Raw genomic sequence first — 22370 nt, 5'->3', positions numbered from 1 at the left:
CCAAAACAACAAAGAAGAAAAAAAGTCAAAAAACCCCAGGATGTTCTTTCCATTTGAGACAAGATTTAAAACTGTTGGTTTTGTTCTCCTCTCACTCCCCCATATTTTATTTCTGAAAAATTCTGTTATTTTCTGTCCCAGTTTGAAAATACTTCATCTACCTAAAAAACAGTTAAGTGTTCCGAGTTACCAGAAATAAAGGGTTCAAACTCAAAACTTCACAGGCTATCAGGTCAATGAAATACACTCAAACTGGAACAATGATTAACATAGAAATATCCCTTTCTAAATCCAGTGAACTCAAAGCTTTATTTTCAGAGCTCCTAATGTTTAAATTGTACCACTTTTATTTAACAAGCATGGATCAAAGGCTGTTAACTTTGGAGGAAGATTTAAGGAAAGGAAATTACCTATTGAGAAGGTAAGAACTCTTCTTAAGAAAAACCTTTAACTAAATAATTGGGGGGTTGTTTGTTTATTATTATTTTTACAATATGAACATTCATAATGTATAATGAAATACCGTGAATATAAATAAAAGCCAGTCACAAATACACACAAATTACTATGTGCTGTACATCCAGGAATAAAGTGGAATGACTTGAAAGCAGCAGAAATGCAAGGAGGCCAAGCATATCAGTGTGAGGGCAAAAAGAATGGTGTGACACACCTCACTGCAGCATTTCTGGAAGCATCTCTCTTCCCCTTTCACCTCCCGTGACACTATCAGCAGATACTCTGACTGCTGGGCCCGGCCACAGCTGTACTGGGAACCTATACTGACAAGCTGAAATAACCAATCAAAGCAAAACACAAAAAGAAACCTTTGTAAAGCTGAAGCACATACCGTTATCCAAATTGTACAAATAACAGATGAGCTCAAACGTTCAGGTAACATTTACTTGCCACTAGAACAAGTTGCTATCAAGCTACAAGTTTGATTTCAACATACTTAAAATTTAGGAAGGCAGTTGCAAAGCCCTTTGTAATTTCAAGGGAAGTTAAGAGTTACTGATAGTAAGCCAGGAAACCTCCCATATCACTGTGGTGTAGCCAACTACTCTGAAAAACATAAAATTTGGTGTATTATGAAAGTGAGCATTATTTTCCTGTCATACTTGCAAAGTGCAGAAGGTAACATGGATATAAGACTGGAAGGTGTTATGTAAAGCAATATATCAAGCCTGGGTATGAAAGAGCTTCATCTTATTCTAGATATTGATAAACGAAATACAGCTAAGGAAACATATGAAGTCAACTAGAGCAAAAAAAGTTGAATGCTCTAAATTGGTTTTGAGAAGGGGCAATTTACAGAAGATCCAAGAAAAAAAAACGGAGTGGAAAAAATTGTCTGTCTTGTTCCCATAAACATCAGTACCAAGAACTCTGTTCAGCTTACCAAATGTCTAATGATTCAGAAGTTCAGAACAACCTCAGCTAAATTTCTCAACTTATTACAAAAAATATTTTGTCTTAATAATACATGGCAATTCCTAGCCCATTTAAATTAAAGCATAGCCTGTCAGCACACTTGAGAAAGATTAGAGCTTTAATTTAAGTGTGGGGAACTAGACAACAACTGCCTATTCTGAGTAAACTGGAGATTGCTAATAATGAGAAGGCTCATGAACAGTAAATTTATTTTTATCCTGCTATTGTTACGTGAATAATTTTGAAGGCAGCAGCTAAATACTGTCCTCTTCATACAGTGAACGAACGTATTTCAGACGGCATTATGGTGACAGACTCAGGTTACATTAATCATTAAAATTTACATGACTGACACAGCACTGCTGCCTAAAGCCTTTTCATACAGCAATTTTGTATAGCTCAAAGTTTCTCTTTATGCAGAATTGCAAAAACACTGTTTTTTCAGATTGCCTGAAGACGTAACAATTGAAGCTAAAAATCATCTACAAAATAAACTCACTGAAATCACAGAAGTGGGGCAGCACAACTATTAGCAGTTGTTTTTGGACTGAGACTGATACATGACTGCAGTATTCTAGCAGTGCCTTCACTTGTATTTGGAAAAGTGCATCAATACATCCGCATAAGGGCACCAGAAGTTTTACACCTTCCAATCCTATTTAATCACCACATCCAATTGTATTTTACCAGAAAATTTTGGAATGTTACAGGGAAAGAAATATTTTTGATCCAACCAACCACTTAAATATGTTATATGGGGCACAGAGCACAAGGACTCTCATCCCATAGGAATATTACTCCTCTGAAAAAGCCGATTTCTATCCCACCAATGATAATATGTACAAAGTGTGGTAGGTGGCACCCCAAAGACTGCTTCTGAAGGAAGCATGCTGCTGAGCAACACAGGTTTAGAAAAGATAAAAAGTTACAGAAATGCTACAGTGTTCTCAAATCTCAAATAAAACTGGTTAGATTATACAGACTATTCTAATCATGTTTCAAGTGAATGATGTCTGCTAAAAGCAGGTCTGCAATACAACCAAAGGAGAGAATGGCCTAGTCTGAGGGTAATGAGAAGCTGAGTAGTATGAGACCATACAGGTGCTGTGTTTATCTACTTCAAACTGTGTCCAAGAGAGCAACATGGGGGAGGGAGGAAGTAGGGTGAAAGCTGGATGAAACAAGGACACAACGTTCAAGAAACCACCGGAATTTTTCAGTCGTAAAAGATTCTAAATTCTAAAAGAGATTATAATAGTTCTTTCAACACTTGCACTGTCAAAGCAGTATTACTCCCAAATACAATATTCTCAAAGAATACAAGGCTTTAGGACAGGTAAAAGCCATAATATAATTTAATCTGTTAAAAAGTAAAGAATCTCTATTTGTAATGAAAGTCATTTTCTCATGACCTTTAAAGAAGAATGTCAAAGAAACTTTGTCAATGCACTCATCAAAGACAGTCATGTGCATCAAGTGAGAGCTTTTTTTCAGGGACTTAAACTGCACTCAGCTTCTGGCATGCCGAGCAGACCTGGTAATACTTGAGCCGGAGAACTGAACTGTAAGCAGCTTTCTCTGTGCTGGTTTAGTTTATTTGATCATGGCTGTCTCCATGACACCAGCACCTTACACATTTCATCAAATATAAATAAAACATTCTCTCTCATGTTTGTGTGTCATACTTTTTAAAAATGTTGCTTTGTTGTGTTATTAGGGTGAGACTGCACAGGCTAAGAGGCTTGTGTTTATTCCAATCTCTCCTACAGTTGGCACCAGACACTGAAAAAGATGCTGGTGGCTGAGCACTTGTGTCTCACTCCAGAGTTAACAGGTTCATTGCTCCAATGCAGTATAAGTATTCTGGTAGGTCAGGAACGTGAAGGATGAAGAAGCCACATAGTTAGTTTCTTATTTACAGAAATTAGCAAAGATAACAGAAAGATCTTGCAATTTTACAATGTATTCTTGAATGTACACACAAAGCTATTTTTATGCAGTGCAAAGAATGAAAAGATTCATGTACTTCACACCTATCCAGCTTCACATCCACGCTGGTTACGTTCACCCTCTCATGTGTATCAGTCCTTTCTCTGAAGACCCACTGTTTGGGCCTGACAAACATTTAACTCCCAAGCTCATCTCTTTTACCCAGACCTCTTTATATCTGACCTACTGATTGTATAAACTTGTATTAGTCAATTTTGGTTTATTCACCTTTCAAATGCTTATGTGTGGACACCAAAGAATTACATTTCAAACATGATGTAGATGTTTTTATAGCAAGTCAGCACAATTTACCTCTTGGAAAGCCAGTTTTTTTTGTTCTCTGACAAGTAAGAATACAAATACCAAATTCTAACGTAACTGTGTATCTTTATTCAATGTCCGAAAATGACTGAACTTAAAAAGATGTGTAGAATTGACTTTATACTCCTCTTTCACATAATTGAATTTTTAGAAGACTTTTTAATTATATCCCGTACAGTTTTTTTACCTGTTCAAACTTCCAGCCATCGGACATTGTGGAAACCATTTGAGTGAGTTCCTCTTCCTGGCACTGCAGCACCCTGTACACATGTTTGACTGGCACCTTCAAGAAGAAGTACAAGATGCTCAATACAGCATGGAATTCACTACATTTGTGACTCGTCTAAAGTTCCCCATATTCTTTAGAAATGGTAAGCAACATCACCTTGAATACTCTGCTTTTTTTTTTTTTTTTTTTAAAGAAATCTCATCTGTTCAAAATCAAATAGCAGAAGACTCAATGCTTCATGAATGCTTTAGGGACTGAAAGTGCTACTTACCAGTTATAACAACATAATCTTAAGACTTACCTATCATTCCATGTGGCAGCAAACCACATCATTCAAAATCAAGGTTGAGGTTCTGCAGAGGCCTACCTAACTTTAAGGAATGTCTGACCATATTCAAAAATGTCTTTATTTCCCTGTCAAAGTTTCCCATACAGAGCAATGAATAACTAGGATCATTTCAGCTAAAACCCTTTAGAGCAACTCCGCTATCCCACAACCTGGCTTCAAGAGAAATTTGGTAATATGAGTCTGTAATATCACCATGAAGACTGTTATCAGGGAAGGCCAGAGTAGCAGAGTTAAAGAACAAACCTGAATACTTTCTTTACTTAACCGTTTCTCTATCATATTCACTTTCACAAAAAAAAAAAAAATCATGAGGTGCTATGAGAAGCGGAGTCTTCTCAACTACAGAGCACTACAAACAAACTAACTTTGCTGCAAAAGCATGACAGGAGCTAAACAGCATCTGTATGTATAAACAGCAGTTATACCACAGTTAGGCAATCTCATCATATTCTCAGAGTATATGAGAAAATATATTCTATAAAAGCTATTTTCTAAAATAACTATTTCCAGAAATGATATTATGACAAATTTACTATTACCAGTCATTTTTAAACAATTCTTTAGAATGTTTTCAGTTTTTGAACAAAAACTGAACCATATGCCTGTGCCCTTTGTAAGCAGACTGGCAGTTACTGGCAATTAAGAATATTAATCTTTGCATACTAATGATTCCAGCTCAGCCAGTGATGGAGGCAGTCATTCAGTACCTTACTGGGGAAATGAGCAATTAAGGGGAAAAAAAAAAAAAAAAAAAGAACCCACCCACTACTTGCCCTAGAACAAATAATCAAAACAGCCTCACCTGTGAGATTTTGCTGTCTCTTTCTCTTATTTTGTCCTTTACCAGTTTTATTAGTGATGTGATATTGTAGAATTCAGCCTCTTCCAGTACACCTAGTATGAGAACATTTTTTGGAAAGAGAGTGTAACCAAAGATTCCAGGCCAAAACCACTAATCAGTTCCTAAGATTACCTTCTCTACAGCTATAGAAAATGATTTATTTTGCCCTAGGAAAAGTTCATTTACCAACCTAACGATTCTGGCTTCCTTCAGGCACATGTAGTTCAAAGTTTAGGTCATTCTGAAAAACTGTCCTAAAAAAACCCAAAGAAAACTGATGCCATGTCACATACTGAATGAGAAGCAAGAAACCAAAAAAAAAGAGCACAAATGTCATTCCATAGCAGACTGATGGATGACCATAGCTCAGGCCTTGCCTCAGGCTGGAATATAAGAGAGAAATTCAAATAGTCCTACTGAAAAGCTCTGCAGCTACTAGTGTGCAGAAAATTTTTCCTCCTGACGTTTGAGATCTTAGACCCTAAAACAAAAGCTTAAAGATAGATATTCCAGACTGCTCCCACTCACATGTTCAAACCTTACCTGTTCTCCACACACACTGTATTTAACAAAGCAGATGGAAACTATATTTCACATTATTTCCTGCTAATATTGTTAGACTGTATTTCTCTTTGATCGATTTCTTCAATACCTTATCGATGCAGTTTTAGTACTGTATCTTTAAAACAGTCATCCTCCATTAGGGTAAAATTGATATGAACTGGGGACATGGAGGGAGAAGCTGAGGGCAGAATTTACTCTTCAAAAGCATATTCCACACATCCGAACATCCCAGAGCTTCACTCTTACTTTGCTTTACATCTTCTAAAGCTTGTTTCACAGCCAGTATTCTTATGCCTGAAGGGGACTAAACCCAAATATTTCACACAGTCATACAGGAAAGATGCAAGATTATATGATAAAATGCATCTCCCCTCATGTTTGAATATTCTATGTTCTATTTCTAACTGGGGACAGAGGTTGTGAAACCAGGAATCATACTCAAAACACTCAAATAACAGCATATACTATAACTGCCTGATACCTAGCAGCTTTGCTTGAAACAGATCAAAATGCTACACTGATTAAGATTTACCATCTACTTGTAAGTTATTTTTGGTGATTCAGAAGCAGTGACAACAATAAGCAAGTGACAAGAAAGCAAGAGATTTAGTAACATCTTACCTTCTTCAGCTAGGTCCTTGTTAATAACCAGTTTCCCATGTCTGAGATAGTTCAGCACTGGCCCAAAGTAGGTCGGGTCTCTGTCTATTAAATAGGCACCAGTTTCATCCTAGATTAGGGAAAAAAAAAAAAACAACAACCACCAAACAAACAAAACCAACAAAAAACCCCCAAACACCACCAAAAAATCTACAAACAAGCAAGCCAAAAAACCCACAGTAATTTGAATGTCCAAGGAGGAACTGCAAGCTAATATTCAGCTTGGCATCTGAACAGCAAGCACGTATTCAGACATAGCTACATCCCTTAAAGCCAAATAGTCATTAAAAGGAATTCAACAACGTAGTTGTAATCATATCAGACTGATAACTCAACTCAATCACGTATTGCACAACTTCTCTTGCCTGACCAATTCCCCCCAACCCATTATCAAAAGATTACGAACAGTTAGCATGACAGATCTAAGCAGTAAGTGAGAACAATGAAAATTAAGGTTAAAAATAACACTTAAAAACAGGAAACTATCATTTTGTTTAGAAACCTGAAGAATCAAATAACGACTACATTCCAGTGAAGTTCTAATACCAGCTTTGCTGCCTTTTTTTTTTTTTTTTTTTTTAATTAAAGGCAAACAAACCTACCTTCTCTTTAACCTCAACACTTTGTTCTAAAAACTTTCGGTTTTGTCTTAGCTCCGATGTACAAATACTTACAGGGTACTGAGACCAGCTGCGTACCAAGCAAGGGTTGTATGAGCATCTTCTAAAAAAAAAAAGTATACTGAAGATGCAGTTCCTACATACCTCACGCAGACATAGAAGGGCTAGATCAAACTAGCTGATGCTTGGTTTACTGAACAGAGTACAGCACTGTTGTTGCTCAGCCTGGAGAAGAGGCGGCTCCGGGCAGACCCTATAGCAGCCTCCTAGTACTTAAAGGTGCTACAGGAAAGCTGGGGAGGGACTCTTTATTGGGGGTGTAGGGATAGGAAATGGGGTAACAGTTTTAAACTGACAGAAGGCAGATTTAGATTAGATCTAAGGAAGAAATTCTTCCCTGTGAGGGTGGTGAGGCCCTGGCACAGGTTGCCCAGAGAAGCTGTGGCTGCCCCCTCCCTGGAAGGGTCCAAGGCCAGGTTGGATGGGGCTTTGGGCAACCTGGGCTAGTGGAAGGTGTCCTGCCCAGGGCAGGGGGTGGCACTGGATGGGCTTTAAGTTCCCTTCCAACCCAAACCATTCTATGATTCTATGAAATTTGCCTGCATAGCTGATATTCCTGACAAAGAGATAAAGGAGTAAAATTGCATAATTTAGAGTCTATGTGTGAATACCTGTGATCAATGCAGTACTGACATACTTTGATATCCTACAGATATATACTGGAGAGATGTTGCAGTACCTCAAATACTTTTAAAATTTATTCTTACTTTTAATATTCTAGTAGTTTACAGGAGATACTAAAAAAGCATCACTAGCAACAATCCTACCTAAATTTGAATCTTCTCCCCCAAAACTACATGTGACAGTAATACTTGTTGTTGCACATGAAAAAAATTCTACTAACCCAATCCTTTGCATTTGGACTTTAATGCTGGTATGTAAAGGTTTGATTACTGAACTGTGATACCTGAAAACTCTCTCTACTTAACAGTATCTAAAGTTCCTAAAATGTTTCATTGGAAAAAAGATGATGGAGGTATTTTCTGGTATACGGATTTAGTTTCTGAATAACTGTGCTTGTCTTACCAGGACTGGCAGAATGTAGAAAGACCACAGCTTAAACTACAGGGAAAAAAAAAAAAAAAAAAATCTTTCTATAATTACAAGCTAAATGCTTTACACACTTAGACACACTGTCATTTAAAATGTGCTATCAGTTAACCTACACTCAGAGCAGACAGTGCTTGATGAAGTCTAATCACAATTTCTTCTAACCTAAGCTCATGGTCCCACAGAAGTGAGACTATACACCAAAAAACAGTGGATAGATGAAGTGCATAAAATGGCATATTTTTAATGTTTCACATTTAAATATATTTACATTACCAAAACACTTCAAGAATGAACAATCTACAGATACAACCCAAAAAAATTAAATTAGCTGACAACTGTATGAATTATAAGCTTAAAAGTATTATTTAATACAGGAACAGAAACCATGAATTTGGAAAGGAAGACCTAAAACTGATAAAAAGAAACAGTTTTAAAGAAAAAAGCACAGTCTTTGGTCATCAGTTGAACTGAATTAAGATACAGGCTTACAAAACTGGAAGTCCTCCAGGTTAAGGAAAATAAGTCTCAAGAAACCAGCTTCTTCAATAAGATTGTTGCATTCTTTTACACTACAGTGTCTTCTCACATCACCTTCTGAAGCACTGCTGACCACCAGCTCTACACCATGACAGAGATAAGACAGATGGCTCACAGAAACAAATAACTAAAAGCTCTAAATGAAATCTCAAGTAACAATGGTTACTTCACTCCTTACACAAAAGGTTTGGTTTTTTTTAATGGACTACAGTATCTGAAATTACTCTTACCTGAGTAGATTTCTATATACTAAAGAAGCTTCCAACAAACACACAGAAGAAACAAGCTACGTCAGGCCTTCTCTTTCAACTTCCACCTAATGAGAGGTCACCAGCAACCTGCATTACCTGAACTCATTAGCCTAGCATGCACATCAGAGCTTATTATTAGCACCTGTACCAAACATGCTTTACACATGCTCACAGCATCCACTCTGTGAAACATAAGATAGAATTGCTTTTGCCTTCTTTCTATTTTTAACCATTTTCCTCATCATCCACAACCTGTTTTTCCGTTCTATTATTCCTCATCTCACTTCTTCCCATTATACTCATTCCTTTCCTAAGCTCCAGCAAGTTTTCCTTCTCACCAAATTACCATCTAAAATCTGTAAAAATGCTTAATCTCCACATTGATAAATAAAAATACTGTACCAAACGCATGTATAACACATACCACATGAATAAAGTGCCATCTCACTTGTGTCATAGTTTACTCTATGAAGCCTTTCAGGCAACAACGTGTCTTCAAAAAATAATAAAAAAAGAAGAAAAAGGAACACAAGTGTCTTATAATTTATGGTGTAATAGTAACTTTTTTTTCTTTTTTACATTAGTAAATATCAACAGTTAAAGTTTAAGAACTCTGGCTAAATTCTAAAAGTGAGCAATCCAAATTCTGTCAATAAGATTCACTTTAGTATGTAAATTCCATGCAAAACTATGAATAGACTGAACAATTCAAAGTAACTGTCCACTTGCTTACCCAGACTACAGATACAGAAAACATGCATTAATTAACATTCTTCCAAAGAGAAAGATGTGTGTCTTGGACTTTGACCTTACAACTCAGGTATGCTACAGATTACTGCCAGGGAGTCAGGACTCAAAATGTAAATCATTCAGTAAAGAATATTGTAACAACATGCAAGGAATGCACAGGCAGAAGAGGCACAAAACTGACTTCCTAGGCATCTTCCTACAGCAAACGCCTTCTCATGCCTCCTTCAGAGTGAGCTGCCTGATTATCCTTCAATGTACACTAAGCACTTCACGTTGAAATCACTAAGAAAAGCCGATTACACTAGATCTTTAAGGATATTTATGTAAACATAAATCCAATAAAAGCTGACACAGTAATGCAGTCATCTGCTCCACCTAGAACTCTCAAAATATGGGTCCTAAGTCTTTCCACACTTTCAGAAGTCACTCTTGGCTTCATCCACACATACAAAACACATTGTATTCTCACGTGTAATTAGCATTTTGGACACTCTTTCTAAAAGAAACATTTTTGGTTTATTGTAAGATAAGAATAATAAATTGCACTTCAAATGTGATCTAGACAGTTTAAAGGTGTAGCCACAGCTTGCGCAGACGTAACTGAACTAGCTTTAAGCTTGCTGTCTTGAATATTAATAGACTGTGTTGTCCCAGCTGTGCTACTTCCTCTGCTAACTAGTTTATTGGTTTTCTACAAGCTCTGAGCAAGTTTGCATCGTCACTGACACAACTAGTGTGGGTATCTGGAAGCCATTTCCCAAGTTTCAGGTGAATACCACAAGTGCCAGACAAATCTATATTCTAATAAGGTCTCAGTTTTCTCCCTTGTAGATATATTTTATACAAAGAGGTGTTATTGTTTACCAGAACAGCAGCGGAAACTCAAGTTTCCTCTCTATTCAGTACGGTCCCATGACCCCACATTTTGACCCTATAGGTGTTCCATACAAATTTTGCCACTCTTTGTGAGGATACTCAAATCAAATGCTCCAGTTGTCTTTGCACATCCAACACAAAAGTGCTAATTAACCACATGGGTGTTTGTATTTTTACCCAGTTTTATTTTTGCATTACATTCTTCTCTCTACCAGGAGTTTTCCCTTCCTTGTCCATAAGTCCCATACCTCCTCCTTTCTGCAAGGACCCCATTTAAAAGACAACATTGCTGAGCTACAGTGAAGGCTGCATCTGTTTATTACCACTCTCCCACACCAATGTTTAGTCCAGGTTACAAATACCACGGAATTTTAGAGGAAGCCTAATAACTTGCTGCTAAATTTTCAACCACCTGGTTCAGTGCACCAACAAAAGGTCAGTGTAGCTCACAATCACATTCCTTCTTTCCTAAATTAACCCTAAAGCATATCTACAGTCCAGCAGTCACGGAGACAGGAGACTCAAAGTGCGCATGTATTTTCACAGCATTTGAAAAATATTGCCCAAAACATTTAAATGATCATGTATTCCAGTCTCAAACATTTCCACTTCAATCTTTATAGAGAATGAGGGTCAAAGGAATCATAATGAATACTTAGCCTGATCTTAATTGAAAACATACATAGGACTCAATTTATTTAGAGTGAAATTTAACCTTTAGAAAGTAGTGGTGAAACCTAACCATTTTATGTGAGCCATTCCAATAACTAATTACTGTTGCTGTAAAAAATACGTACTTTCTAGCCTGGACATCTCTAGTTTCACACTCTACTAGCTGGATCTCACAATACCTTTGCTAGACTGAACAGGCTTTGCTATTAGATTTCTAGTCTCCATGTATGTACTTCTGGACTGAGAAGTCACTCCTCAGATTCCTTGCCTAAAAACCAGTTTTGTTCTTTACAACCTTCTGCCAAATCGTATTTAATCTGGTGACTACCCTTCAGGTTCTCCAATTTTTGAAGTGACCTTGAATTGTGGATACCAGAAAGAATCAGGTACAGGATTCCAGTAGGACTCAAAAGTGGGACCAAATACATACTCCCTAATACCTCCCCTAATCCCATCACACATTCTCCCCAAGAACTGCATTAATACACTAGTTGAAATGTCAGAAATTTATTTCCAGTTAACTATCGTCATTGAGGCCAAAACTAGTCTGAAGACTTCTCAAATGCTCTTCCAGAATGGACACGCTCAGAATCCACCCTGCCAAGCTCTTAGCTCAAAGCTGTGCACTCTAACATGGGTATCTAAAAAACTGACATTGTATACACATACTGAGCAAGCAGAAATTCTGCTAAAGGTAGCAATATGCACAGAAATACAATAATATTTGGCACTAAATCTGGATTTAAAAATAATTGTCTTCCCTACCCCCTCTGCTTTTTAGATCTTGAGCTAGATGCCCAGAACACATTTTTCTCAAACTATGTGACCTAAAAACTTTGAGCATCAGCAGACTGCCAGTACTAATCAAAACCACATTAATAACACAACCCACCTAACCTAGCCAGAAATCTCACGGACAAGTAAAGTTTGTTTCAGTTGTATCTTAGAATAATGACTACAATTAAGATACTTTTTAGTGCTGATGGTTAAGGATGTGCTGCCAGGAAGATTTTGATCTTTCTAAAACATTCAGGGCTTGCTTGCTTGCTTCCTTAATAGTTTCTACCTCAGTACAATTACGCTTAACTTTATAGAAAGGCATTAAAAATCAAGCATGAATACTGTTGCCAAAAACCTTATCAAGAAAGGCTGACAATCTTTTCGCTTAGGGGAAAGTTTAAAGAATGATTGAAGAGTTTATAAAAGTGGTATATAGATAAAATAGGAAGATGCTGAAATCAGGAAGTATCTGGCAGTAAAACTTACAATACAAGGATTAAGTTAAACAAGGATGCAAATGCGAGCTAGACTACTTGTCTATTTTTGCGTATTCAGCTCTAAAGCAAGATCTAAATATTCCAGAAAACAAATCCTATTGTGAACAGTAGGTGTGACCACTACCACTCATTCATTTGCTGAAATGATTCTCAAATAGTCTTAAATACAAAGAAGAGTCTTAAGTACAAAGATGCGTATCACATTGTGAAATGGACTAAATTCAGATAATCAACATCACTTATCCTCATTCCATTCAACACTAGTTTTGCCACAGGGTGTGCCAAGGTTAATCTTTCTTCTGTTGCAGCTGGAAACATATCCGATACCAAGCAACAGGCTGCATAGCCTTGTTCAACGTTAGCACCTGAAGATAACTGGAAGGCAAACATGCTACCTTTCTTGAAGCCTTTCAATTCTTTTTAATAGCAAGCATTAAGAAAATCTTATGATTTAGGTAGTTAAATAAGAAAAAAACATCTTGGTGTAGAAATTAGAGGAAAATCGCTATGTGTGCAACTGATATTTGTAAAGTACAACCTATGAACTATTTCAGTTTCTTATTCTAATTTCTAACAAACTCATCCACTTAACCTCTTTCAGAACATCTTAATGTATCAACATGGTTAAATTTTATATGCCTCACTTGTTGAGCTTAAGCAGAAACAGCTCTATTATTGTTTGGTTTTGCTTATAGGTCTGTTTTCATCTGAGATGAGCATTTCTTACAGCTTCATTTTTTCTGATTTGGCAATCTTGCAAATCAAGAAAGAGTGTGAACTAAACTTTTTTCTTCAAAGACATATATTTACTGGTGTACGAGTTAATTTAATTATTGGCTCTTCTGCTTGATCTTGCTTCTAGATGTGCAATCTGGCCCTCTCCCTTTTGTCAGTTGGGACAACACTAGAGCTTTCCACAAACTGGTTTAACTCACTGAAGTTATAAAAAAACACACCTCCTCCTTCATTTTTGCTGAGTTACATACTTATCAGCTGGAGCATGATCAGAGGAATGTGAAATGTGCCTGTGAACTATAAAACATCTTTTGTATTACGAGCACAATTCAGTATTAATCTGCTGAAAATACATCTAAAACTTCCCAAAGTGGGTTACTGAAGTCTATCCCAGACAAATTCCCCATACAGGAAACATGATATAACTTGTTAAGGCTAGATTTTTCACAGTTCTTTCAAACAGAGGGCTGTGGCTATAGGTTTTGATAATCTCATCTGCCGGCTCATCCCTCGGGATTCTCCCTGCCCCACCTCCTCATCTGGAGGTAGGGACAAGCAGGTTTGGGATGGGTGTAACAGGCATCAGCCTACACATGAGCTCAAATACACATTCTCTCTCACTTTAAAACTAGGTGTTTAAAACCCATGTGATTTTTAGGAAGAAAACACGATGGAATCAAAAGCAGGGAATTATAGGTCAAAGACCAGCTCCAAGCTTTAAAGAGGGCAGTATCTTTATCTACTAGCTGTACCTTGTAAGAACAACTCTTTTATGAGCGCAAAATTGTGCTGCACAGTAGTTACTGTAAATAATCTTTAGTATATAATTAAGAAAAATATGTCAACTTAGTATCAGGTTACAGCTTGCAACGGGACTCCAGAAAGTAAAACCATGAGGGAAAAACCAAATTTTTTACTATCAGATTTTGATTTACATGTATGTGGCAAAGAAGAACCAGAGTCCAGGACGACAACACAAATACCACCAATTTTCCCCTCGAAATATCTGTTCTCATCAGTTAACAGCCTCTGATATTTCAAAATGAAACCATACAGAGAATCTATTGATGTGCTATTGTATCAAGACAGTACGATCACAAACTGGTGAGCTGTCAGGGAAGAATTTTTTTCTCTTGAAAGGACATCTATGATATCTGTTATCATTCAGAGGAAAAAAAGGAACTGCTTGGATTATGTTTTGCAAGAGATGAAGAATATAGAGATTCTGCATTAAATCCTTAGAAAAAAGGCTCTACGTGTTTAAGTAATTTTAGGTACTGTCATTATTACACTATGATGGGTAATCTAAGAGGTAGGCCACTTCTGCAAAATCCAAGAAGACAGGTGACTGCAGAAACCAGGCTCTAAATGGTTGAACTGAAAATCAGTGACTACAGACTGTCAAGACAATGGGACATGAAACTCTGACAAACATTGTACTAAAAAGACCATTTAACCAGAAAAGGCTTTGCTTTTCATACACCATGGTGAAGACATTCAGGTTCATAAGCCTAGAGAGCACATCTCTGAATAACAGGACTTTTCTCTAAATCCAGGTTTTCCTCAACAATTTGTAGTTCTCTCTATACCTGCTGCTTGCCTCACATTACCGATTTGCACAATAATCTCTTAAAGATAACTATACCAGCTATTTTATAAAAAAGACTACTCACAATGACAGGACAATGCAATTTGTTTGCATCTTGCTAAAGTGGTTTCCATTAGACTTCTACACTGGCAAAAAAGGATGACACTTCATCCTATCTAAGCAGCTCAAATAATGTGTAGGCACGTTCCTTGTAAGCAAAGGATATCTTTCTATGGCTGTGACTGCAGCTAGCTTTTGGTTGTCACATACGCTATTAACAACTATAACTACATAAGTCTAGAAATGTGAAAACAATTTATCATGTCTCTCCATATCCTACCAAACAGTTAAATAACCTTAGCATAAATTTATGATTTGCTGCTACAACCCAAGAACGTAAGCACAGTAAAAAAGAAAATCTTTACATTAGTAGCCTCATTAAATTCTTCTAAGATAGCAACACCTCACCGATTGTGCTTGTGAAAGACAATTGATTTCAACTGTGAAAAAAGGCAGCCAAACGCCTCACCTAGAATGAAAGCATTTCTTCTAAAAATGTGCCTTTTCTTTCTCTCCCTGGTGACACTGAGAGATAGCAAATAAGCACCTTTTTGCAGTGGAACACCTGAAACAGGTGCCTTAATTATTAAGTGTGCCTTATCTTTTATTTAAGAAACCTTAGAAGAAAGCTTTCCTACTCCCTCCCAAGTAAAGACAGTTTCTGACCTATCAGGAAGCCACCTACATTTTAAAATTTATTTTTATAGGTCAGCGTAAGCTAATCCTCTCCAAAAAAACCCAACCCAAACCAAAGACAACAAAAAACAATCCCCACAGCACCACACTTTAAGGTATTTTATCTCTAACTCTGGAACACTATTCAGGTTCTGTTCCCTATCTTCCTCAGCATTTAAAACATCCTTTCTGAAGGTTACGTGTGAGAAAATGAAGAAATTTATTACCAGTCTACTTGAAAAAAAAAATTATATATAAAGAACAATTCTATTTCCAGCCTGTTGGTTACACATTCAAGGGTTATAAGCTGCTCCCTTCTCTTCCCTAAGTGTACTGTACTGGAAGTCCATTTTTGTCCGTTATGCTCCCAACTCTTTCAGAGCCAGCGCCATATACGAACACTCGATAACCGCTACTACATGCCACTCCATAAATAAAAACCTTAATCAGTAGCTTTTCTTTCCCTACTAAACCTGAGTCAGAATGAATACCTGGATATTCAGTATCACCTACCGCTTGCAATCCATGCAGAGTAAGTAATATTTTACTCAAAGAATCGCTGAAACACAGAACGCTGTGGCTAAGTGCGAGAGGTTGTTATCAGAAGTAGTTTGATCTGGTTGTTGAAACGGAACAAGAGTGATGACAGTGCAGAAATAACCCATCAGCGCAGGCAGAGGCTCCATGAAAACGCTGAAACTAAGCCCGGTCAGACAACAGAAAAATTTAAACAAACGCAGGAACGATCCTGCGCTCTCTGTGGTATTTATCAGCACTTGCGTTACCCACGAACCCAACCGCTTTGCACGGCAGCGGCCCACCCTCACCAGCACCCCCCCTCCAGGTGCCCGGGCTCGCCGAGAAACGCGGCGGCAGACCCCGCCGCAGCCACGCCGGCCGCCTCCCCCGGCGGCACCGAGCTCCGCGCTGCACCACGGCCCGCGGGGACACCGCCGGCCCGGCCCGGCCGCGCACCGGGCCCAGATGCCCCGTGGGCCCGAGGCACCGGCCGCGGCGGGGCCCGCGCTCACCTTGTCCGAGTCCAGGTCGGGGTCGGCCTGGCAAAGGCGGAAGAGGAAGGACTTGGGGTCCCTGCAGAGCGTCTGCCGAGTGGTCAGGAAGCAGGTGCCCCCCACGTTCAGCCGGACCCACTTGCCGGGCACGGCGCCGGGCGGCGGCGCCGAGCTGCACCGGCGGCAGGGCCCGCCCGCGCCCAGGCCGCCGACCGCGGGCACCGGGAACTCGCAGTGGTTCTCCGCCGCCATCCTCGCCGCCGCCGGAAGCGTCCGCCCCAGCTCCGGGTCCCCGGGCGCGCCGCCCACCGGAAGCGTCCCCGCGGAACGGCTCCCTGCCCCCCGCGCGCCCGGGGGCGGCCCCGGCCCCGCCGCCATTGGCGCCGCCACGCAGGGCCCCGGCCCAGCGCCGCCAGCGGGCCGCGGTCCCGCCCCGCCCCGCCCCCCGCGGCGGAAGAAAGAGGCGGAGGCCGGGCCAGGACCCTACATGCCTTTATTACAGACTACCAAGCATAAGTGAAATCCGTCATCCAGTCACTAACTACACATCTACAGCACAGAGATCTGTCGAGAGGAGAAGAAACAGTCATTAAATTATGAGATATGATTAAATCATCGACCAATAGAAAATTTATATAATAAAGCCAGAAAAAAGGTGTAAAATATAGTTTACAATAATTATTCACATTCAAGGCTGTACATCAATACATACAACACCATGGCCCCGAACATGAATTCAATCCAAATAATTCATATATTAGAATTTAAATAACACAGACTGAACTAGAGGCCAACAAGAGCCAGCAAATAACCTTATAAGAATAAAAATACAAAAGTGTGTATCTTATATCATTGCATTATTTGCTTCTGTTTTCACGAGTTCGTAGAGAGGAGATTGTTTTGTGGTGTTTGTTGAGGGGGTTTGGGGTTTTTTTTGTTTGGGTTTTTTTTTTTTTTTCTTCTTTTACCTGTACATCACAGTTACAGCTACAACCAGGTAGAGAATATTACACACGTAACTGACTGCCACCAACCTGAAAACAGCTAGCATACAACTATCAAAACTGATTATGGTTCCTGGTTCCTATTTTTTCTCTTTTGTCAGATACAGTAATTGTAAGTTCTGCTACAATTGAGAACATTTGCCACATCCAATCAGAGTTAGTACATGGTCATAGGAAGCTTTGTCAAATGGCAACCATCTACATTCACTACCATGCTGACAGACAGACCAGGTTATCAGGTGCTTAAGAACCTCTCCAATTATTTGCTGTATAAAAGTCATATTTCTTCTAAGAAAGAGGAAACATTCTTAAATTACCAGTATTAACTGAAAGCATGCCATTTTGGGTCAGAAAATTACTTGTCTGTAAGCTCACTTGATCAATCGATGGACAATCTGTGTCATGAAGTTTTGCAGGAGCACTTCCATTTGATTAATAAAATATTTGCATAAAATATTACAGGCATTCAGCAAAATTTCAGATATAAATACCACACCTATTCGTGTAATTCACTAGTAGAAAGAAGTGATCAGAATTCAGACCACATCTTTAGGCAACTATTAACACACAAGTTCTCTCCTCAGCAAGGTGTTCAAATCAGATGTTTTGTCCACAAGCCAAACAAAGTAATTGTGTTGACTTTCGTAAATCATTCAAAAAAGCCTGTTAAAAAGGTACATGTGGGAAATCCTCAGGACTCTTCAGAGTTCCCAGCACAAAATATAATGATATCAAGCACATTAAATTAAGCATCTTGAACTATGAAAACAGATTACAATTATCACATCTTTGTTTCAATCCACAGAGCTTTTTCCAGGTTTATATATAGCAGATACTTCACAACTAAATCACATCAGAAGGAGAAAAGTAAGTGGAGCACAGTACTATCTGATAGTTAGATGTCTTCAGCATCTAAGTGCTTAGCAAATGAGGTCTTATTAGGTAGTATCAGTCTGCTCACAATGCCTCAACATCACCTCTGAAGCAAGTCTTCCTAAACATAAATCCTCCTCAAAACTGGACTTTAAAGCCAATGGTAATAAACTCATATCTCCAGTTTATCAAAGTAGTTTTAAACTTCCTGTGACTGTGCTGGACACTGAATAGAACAGTGTGATTCAAAAATCCTTTCCAGCAGTAGTACTTCATCCTTTCTTAATCTCCACCCCACAGAAAACCAATACAATAAACACCTTGCTGAAGTTCAAATCCCAAGAAAAACAGAATTACAACATTACTGACCAGATTCTTTATCAATGATTGGCAATTGTTCAAAAGGCAAAAGGTGGAATGAATCAACCAACAGACTGGGTTCTCAGCAGGTTTGCAGTGAGGAGTCTGAAGAGTCTTCAAGTGCCTAACAACCCTCTTTGTGCTTTGAAAGACCTTGGATAAAGAGCAGAGAAATTAACTGGCTTATCTGCAGCTCTGAAGAACCTCCCTTGTACTTTTCGTTCCACGAACTCCCATGAACCACAGGAGCGATCTTCAGGATAAAGATCTGAAGCTACCACACTCCAGGTATAAGCATTTAAAACAGGAACCAGTCCTTCATAGTATACAGCACCTGCCAATACACATTTAAGTGGACAAACTGGTGAAACATACTTAAATCCACATGATTGCTTTGTCTTGCCTCACTCTATTCTTCTGCCATCTTTCAAAACCACAGATTTCACTTACAGTCCAAGAAAGACAAATATCTCTCAGAAAAGTTCTAGTCCCTTCCAAAAAAAGCAGCAGCTAAGGAAGACTTGGTTTGGAATGCTGAAGTTCTACGGGAAGGGATGTCTGTAGAAGATGCTCACAGTTTTCTAATGACAGCACTGTCAAAAGAAAAAAAGGATACTAGAATGCAGGCATCAGCCTTCCAGACACCTTCTTGATAGCTTACTGCTATAGAGATTTCTTTGGCTGAAAGCTTTCAGTGGGCAGGACGGAAGTCTACTGAGAGGATTTTCAAGGTGTGAAAAAGCAGAGTAATTACTCTGTTATGAGAAAATGACTACAAATCTAAATATTACAGAAAACATGTTTAAGCATTCCTAGATTTCCACCTAGTGAACAAGTCAATGGAGATCACTCCATCTCCTAATGAAGCTAAGGTGTTCACTATTGGCAGAACAACTTTGCCAGACTTTCAGTGAGGCCAAGTTTTGTCACACTGAACAGCAGTGGCACCACAAATCTCCATCACTGCCAAACTCTCCTGTATAAAGTTGGGAATATGTCTACATCTCTACATCAAAGATTAAATCCAGAAGCGGTAGGGTTGCCTCTAGTGGACCCAATATGCAGCTGAAATTTGACAGCCAGAGAACAAATGGATAGCACTGCAACAGACTTACAACATGTCGTCTTGGTAATGGTAAGCACAGGGTTAATACAGGCACAGATAGACGGTGTACTGCTCAAATTTTAGTGACAAGGAGCATACCTTGTATGTGATGAAATTTTTCTTGCTGCAAAGGGAACGGTGTTCTCTTTCTCATCTCGGCCATTTGCGGGACACCTTAGCTCCCTTAACACCGGGCACTGTAAGCCAGTGATTTACTTTTGTCAAGCCTGTGTACATGGTGGGGGAACAGAAGACCACAAGAATGTAGTTCCTCCAAAAGAAAAGGCAACTGCACTCTCTCCTTTGAAGACTGAAAGATACTGGAAAAGCTGAACTGTCACCAAGTTCAGCCACATAACAGTTTTGAAGAGACCAATAATAAATCTCCTTCACTCTGTACAGCAACAAAATATCCATTCATGTGTTTTCTGAGAACTCCTGATAAACAACTGCCTTTAAAATACTGCTTCTGGAACAGTAATCCATGAGTTTTTTCAACATTGCAGTGGAGCATTTCTTTCTTTGGTGGAAGGAAAAGCACATCATAGTACGAGACCTCAAAATGCAAAGAGATGGTATGTGTAGAAGGTGAATAAATAGGTGTGATTTTTATACTGCTTTTAAACCAAGGAATGCCCTTGTCCAGACCTAGGCCATTCCTCCCTGCAAGGTTCAGGAACATGGTCATGTTGAAAATGCCATTAGGGAAGTTGTTTTTAGCACATAGAAAGTTATGTCTTTGCAACATTATGAGAAATGTTTGACCACAAAAAAAAGCCTTAATTTGAAGAGGATAGAGATTGATATGAAAAATATTTTCGTTTTATAGATATGCCTTAAGTACCATATATTTTCCCCTTTGTATCAATATTTTCCTTTGAATTCTTAACCAGATTACTTTATGGGTCTAATATTTCAATGGCTTGCGTTTTTTCAGAGTTGCTAAATATTTGGCCAAGGATCAAAAATAGGATTATTTGTATATCTCATTATACAATGAGACAAAAAGAAGAGTCAAGTAATCAATTGTACAAAACTTTCACACTTCCTTCTCTACCCAGGTAAATAGGTTGGCCCCACTAAAATGCACAATACATGCACACCCTGGAAAGAAAGCTTCTAGCCCTCATCTTCCGAAAAGGTGAAAAACTATTTATTACTTCAATAGCAACCTTTTTTTCCCCCCATACTAACTAGTTAATTTTTTAGTTAGCATTAGTTAAAAGCATGCTGGTAAGTTTATTGTCCCTTGATTAAACACACATATGATTCATATTAAAATTTAAATTGAATGTTTAAAATCTTATAAGCTTCAGAAGCCAACATTTCAATTTTAGAAAACCTTCAGTGCCATGTTCAGCATTTCACTCTCTCAAAACCTGTGTCATTGGAGCCTGTCTGCCAGACACATACATCTTAATCATTCACATAATTACTAAAGTACCACATAAATCCTGCAACCAGAACTATATTAGGAATTACACATGGGTGCAACTGACCTGGCTACAAATGCCATATACCAATAAGCTGGGGGACTGTGAGGAAAGGAGGAGAAAACAAAGAGGTGGTGCTTAGGAGAGGCATATAAAAGCTCCCTGATGAAATACAGTTTAATGATAATCTGAAAGTCACAGAAAACTCCAGCCCCATAAAATGCAAGGCTGGTACATGATTCGGCATGTGTGCGTGTGGATTGGTTTTAACTCATCTTAAATGAAGCTGGTAATGCAAGGTCTATCCACTAGTCTGCAGCAGAAATTGAGCTGAAGTGCACAAAAGCAAGATCTTCACTGCAATGATATGCATGTGGAAGCCTCAACAGAAGCACAAAGAGCGAGCAAAGCGACCCTGAATTCCATTAGGTTTTTGCTTTTCTTTTTTTCTTTTTTTTTTTTTTTAAAAAAACAGAACATTTCAGACATATGCTTCCCCTTGAGATGGTAATAGGTGGGTTGAAAAGATTCCTCTGATCGGCTGCACACGGAGTTCTAGCAGCAAGTAGGGAAACTGGGAAATTTTGGATGAGCTTTACTATTTAGCAGCATTCTGGTGGTATCTGTGCCGCCAAACTTCATGTATCTTTTTGCACCATTTATGAGCATTCCCACTCGGGTCCATCAGGTAATATGTCCTGTTTGGCTATAAGTGAACAACATTTTAATGAGTACTCTAAACACAGTTTAACCAAAAAGCAGTAATTATTCTGCACCTACCAACAAAATAATTATTCAGAATCAGTTCTTAAACTTTCCAAAAGTTAAATTAAATTACAATTATATAACATTATATATTACTGAATAACCACACATCTGGCATATCAATATTGTTAAGCAGTCAACTGACAATATACTGTTGGTACACTCCTTGTGATCTGCTACATACAAAGAGGGCTAAATTTTAAAAGTCTTTCTTAAGAACTTCCTTCAAATCCCCAAATCCATTTATAGTTTATTTACAAATGAGTAACAAAAAAATAC

At 38.5% G+C, this 22370-nt stretch overlaps 2 protein-coding genes across 11 annotated transcripts in view; both read right to left on the bottom strand.

Moving 5' to 3' along the window:
• KCTD5 (potassium channel tetramerization domain containing 5) overlaps positions 1-16951 on the bottom strand; it is a 36601-nt gene extending 19650 nt beyond the window's left edge. For 2 of the 4 annotated variants that reach the window (XR_012625328.1, XM_074841494.1), the window contains exons 1-5: positions 16570-16951; positions 6346-6454; positions 5122-5213; positions 3929-4024; positions 671-787 (exon numbers count right to left, since the gene is read on the bottom strand). Coding sequence is in view for 2 of the 4 variants with exons in the window: in XM_074841494.1 (XP_074697595.1) it covers positions 671-787; positions 3929-4024; positions 5122-5213; positions 6346-6454; positions 16570-16929 (774 nt within the window). In the remaining 2 variants the exon portion in view is untranslated. The remainder of the gene's footprint in view (positions 1-670; positions 788-3928; positions 4025-5121; positions 5214-6345; positions 6455-16569) is intronic. The other 2 variants (XR_012625329.1, XM_074841496.1) reach the window with 1 other exon arrangement.
• A 76-nt stretch (positions 16952-17027) lies between these two features.
• PDPK1 (3-phosphoinositide dependent protein kinase 1) overlaps positions 17028-22370 on the bottom strand; it is a 35012-nt gene continuing 29669 nt past the window's right edge. For 6 of the 7 annotated variants that reach the window (XM_074841552.1, XM_074841553.1, XM_074841550.1 and 3 more), the window contains one exon: positions 17028-18941. In XM_074841552.1, coding sequence (XP_074697653.1) covers positions 18711-18941 — 231 coding nt within the window. In that variant the 3' untranslated portion in view covers positions 17028-18710. Of the gene's footprint in view, positions 22033-22370 lie in introns of all 7 variants that reach the window. The other variant, XM_074841555.1, reaches the window with a different exon arrangement.

The sequence above is a fragment of the Strix aluco genome, chromosome 15 (assembly GCF_031877795.1).
Source record: "Strix aluco isolate bStrAlu1 chromosome 15, bStrAlu1.hap1, whole genome shotgun sequence".
NCBI lineage: Eukaryota > Metazoa > Chordata > Aves > Strigiformes > Strigidae > Strix > Strix aluco.
The sequence above is the reverse complement of the archived record's forward strand: the minus strand, read 5'-3'. Positions and strand labels throughout refer to the sequence as shown.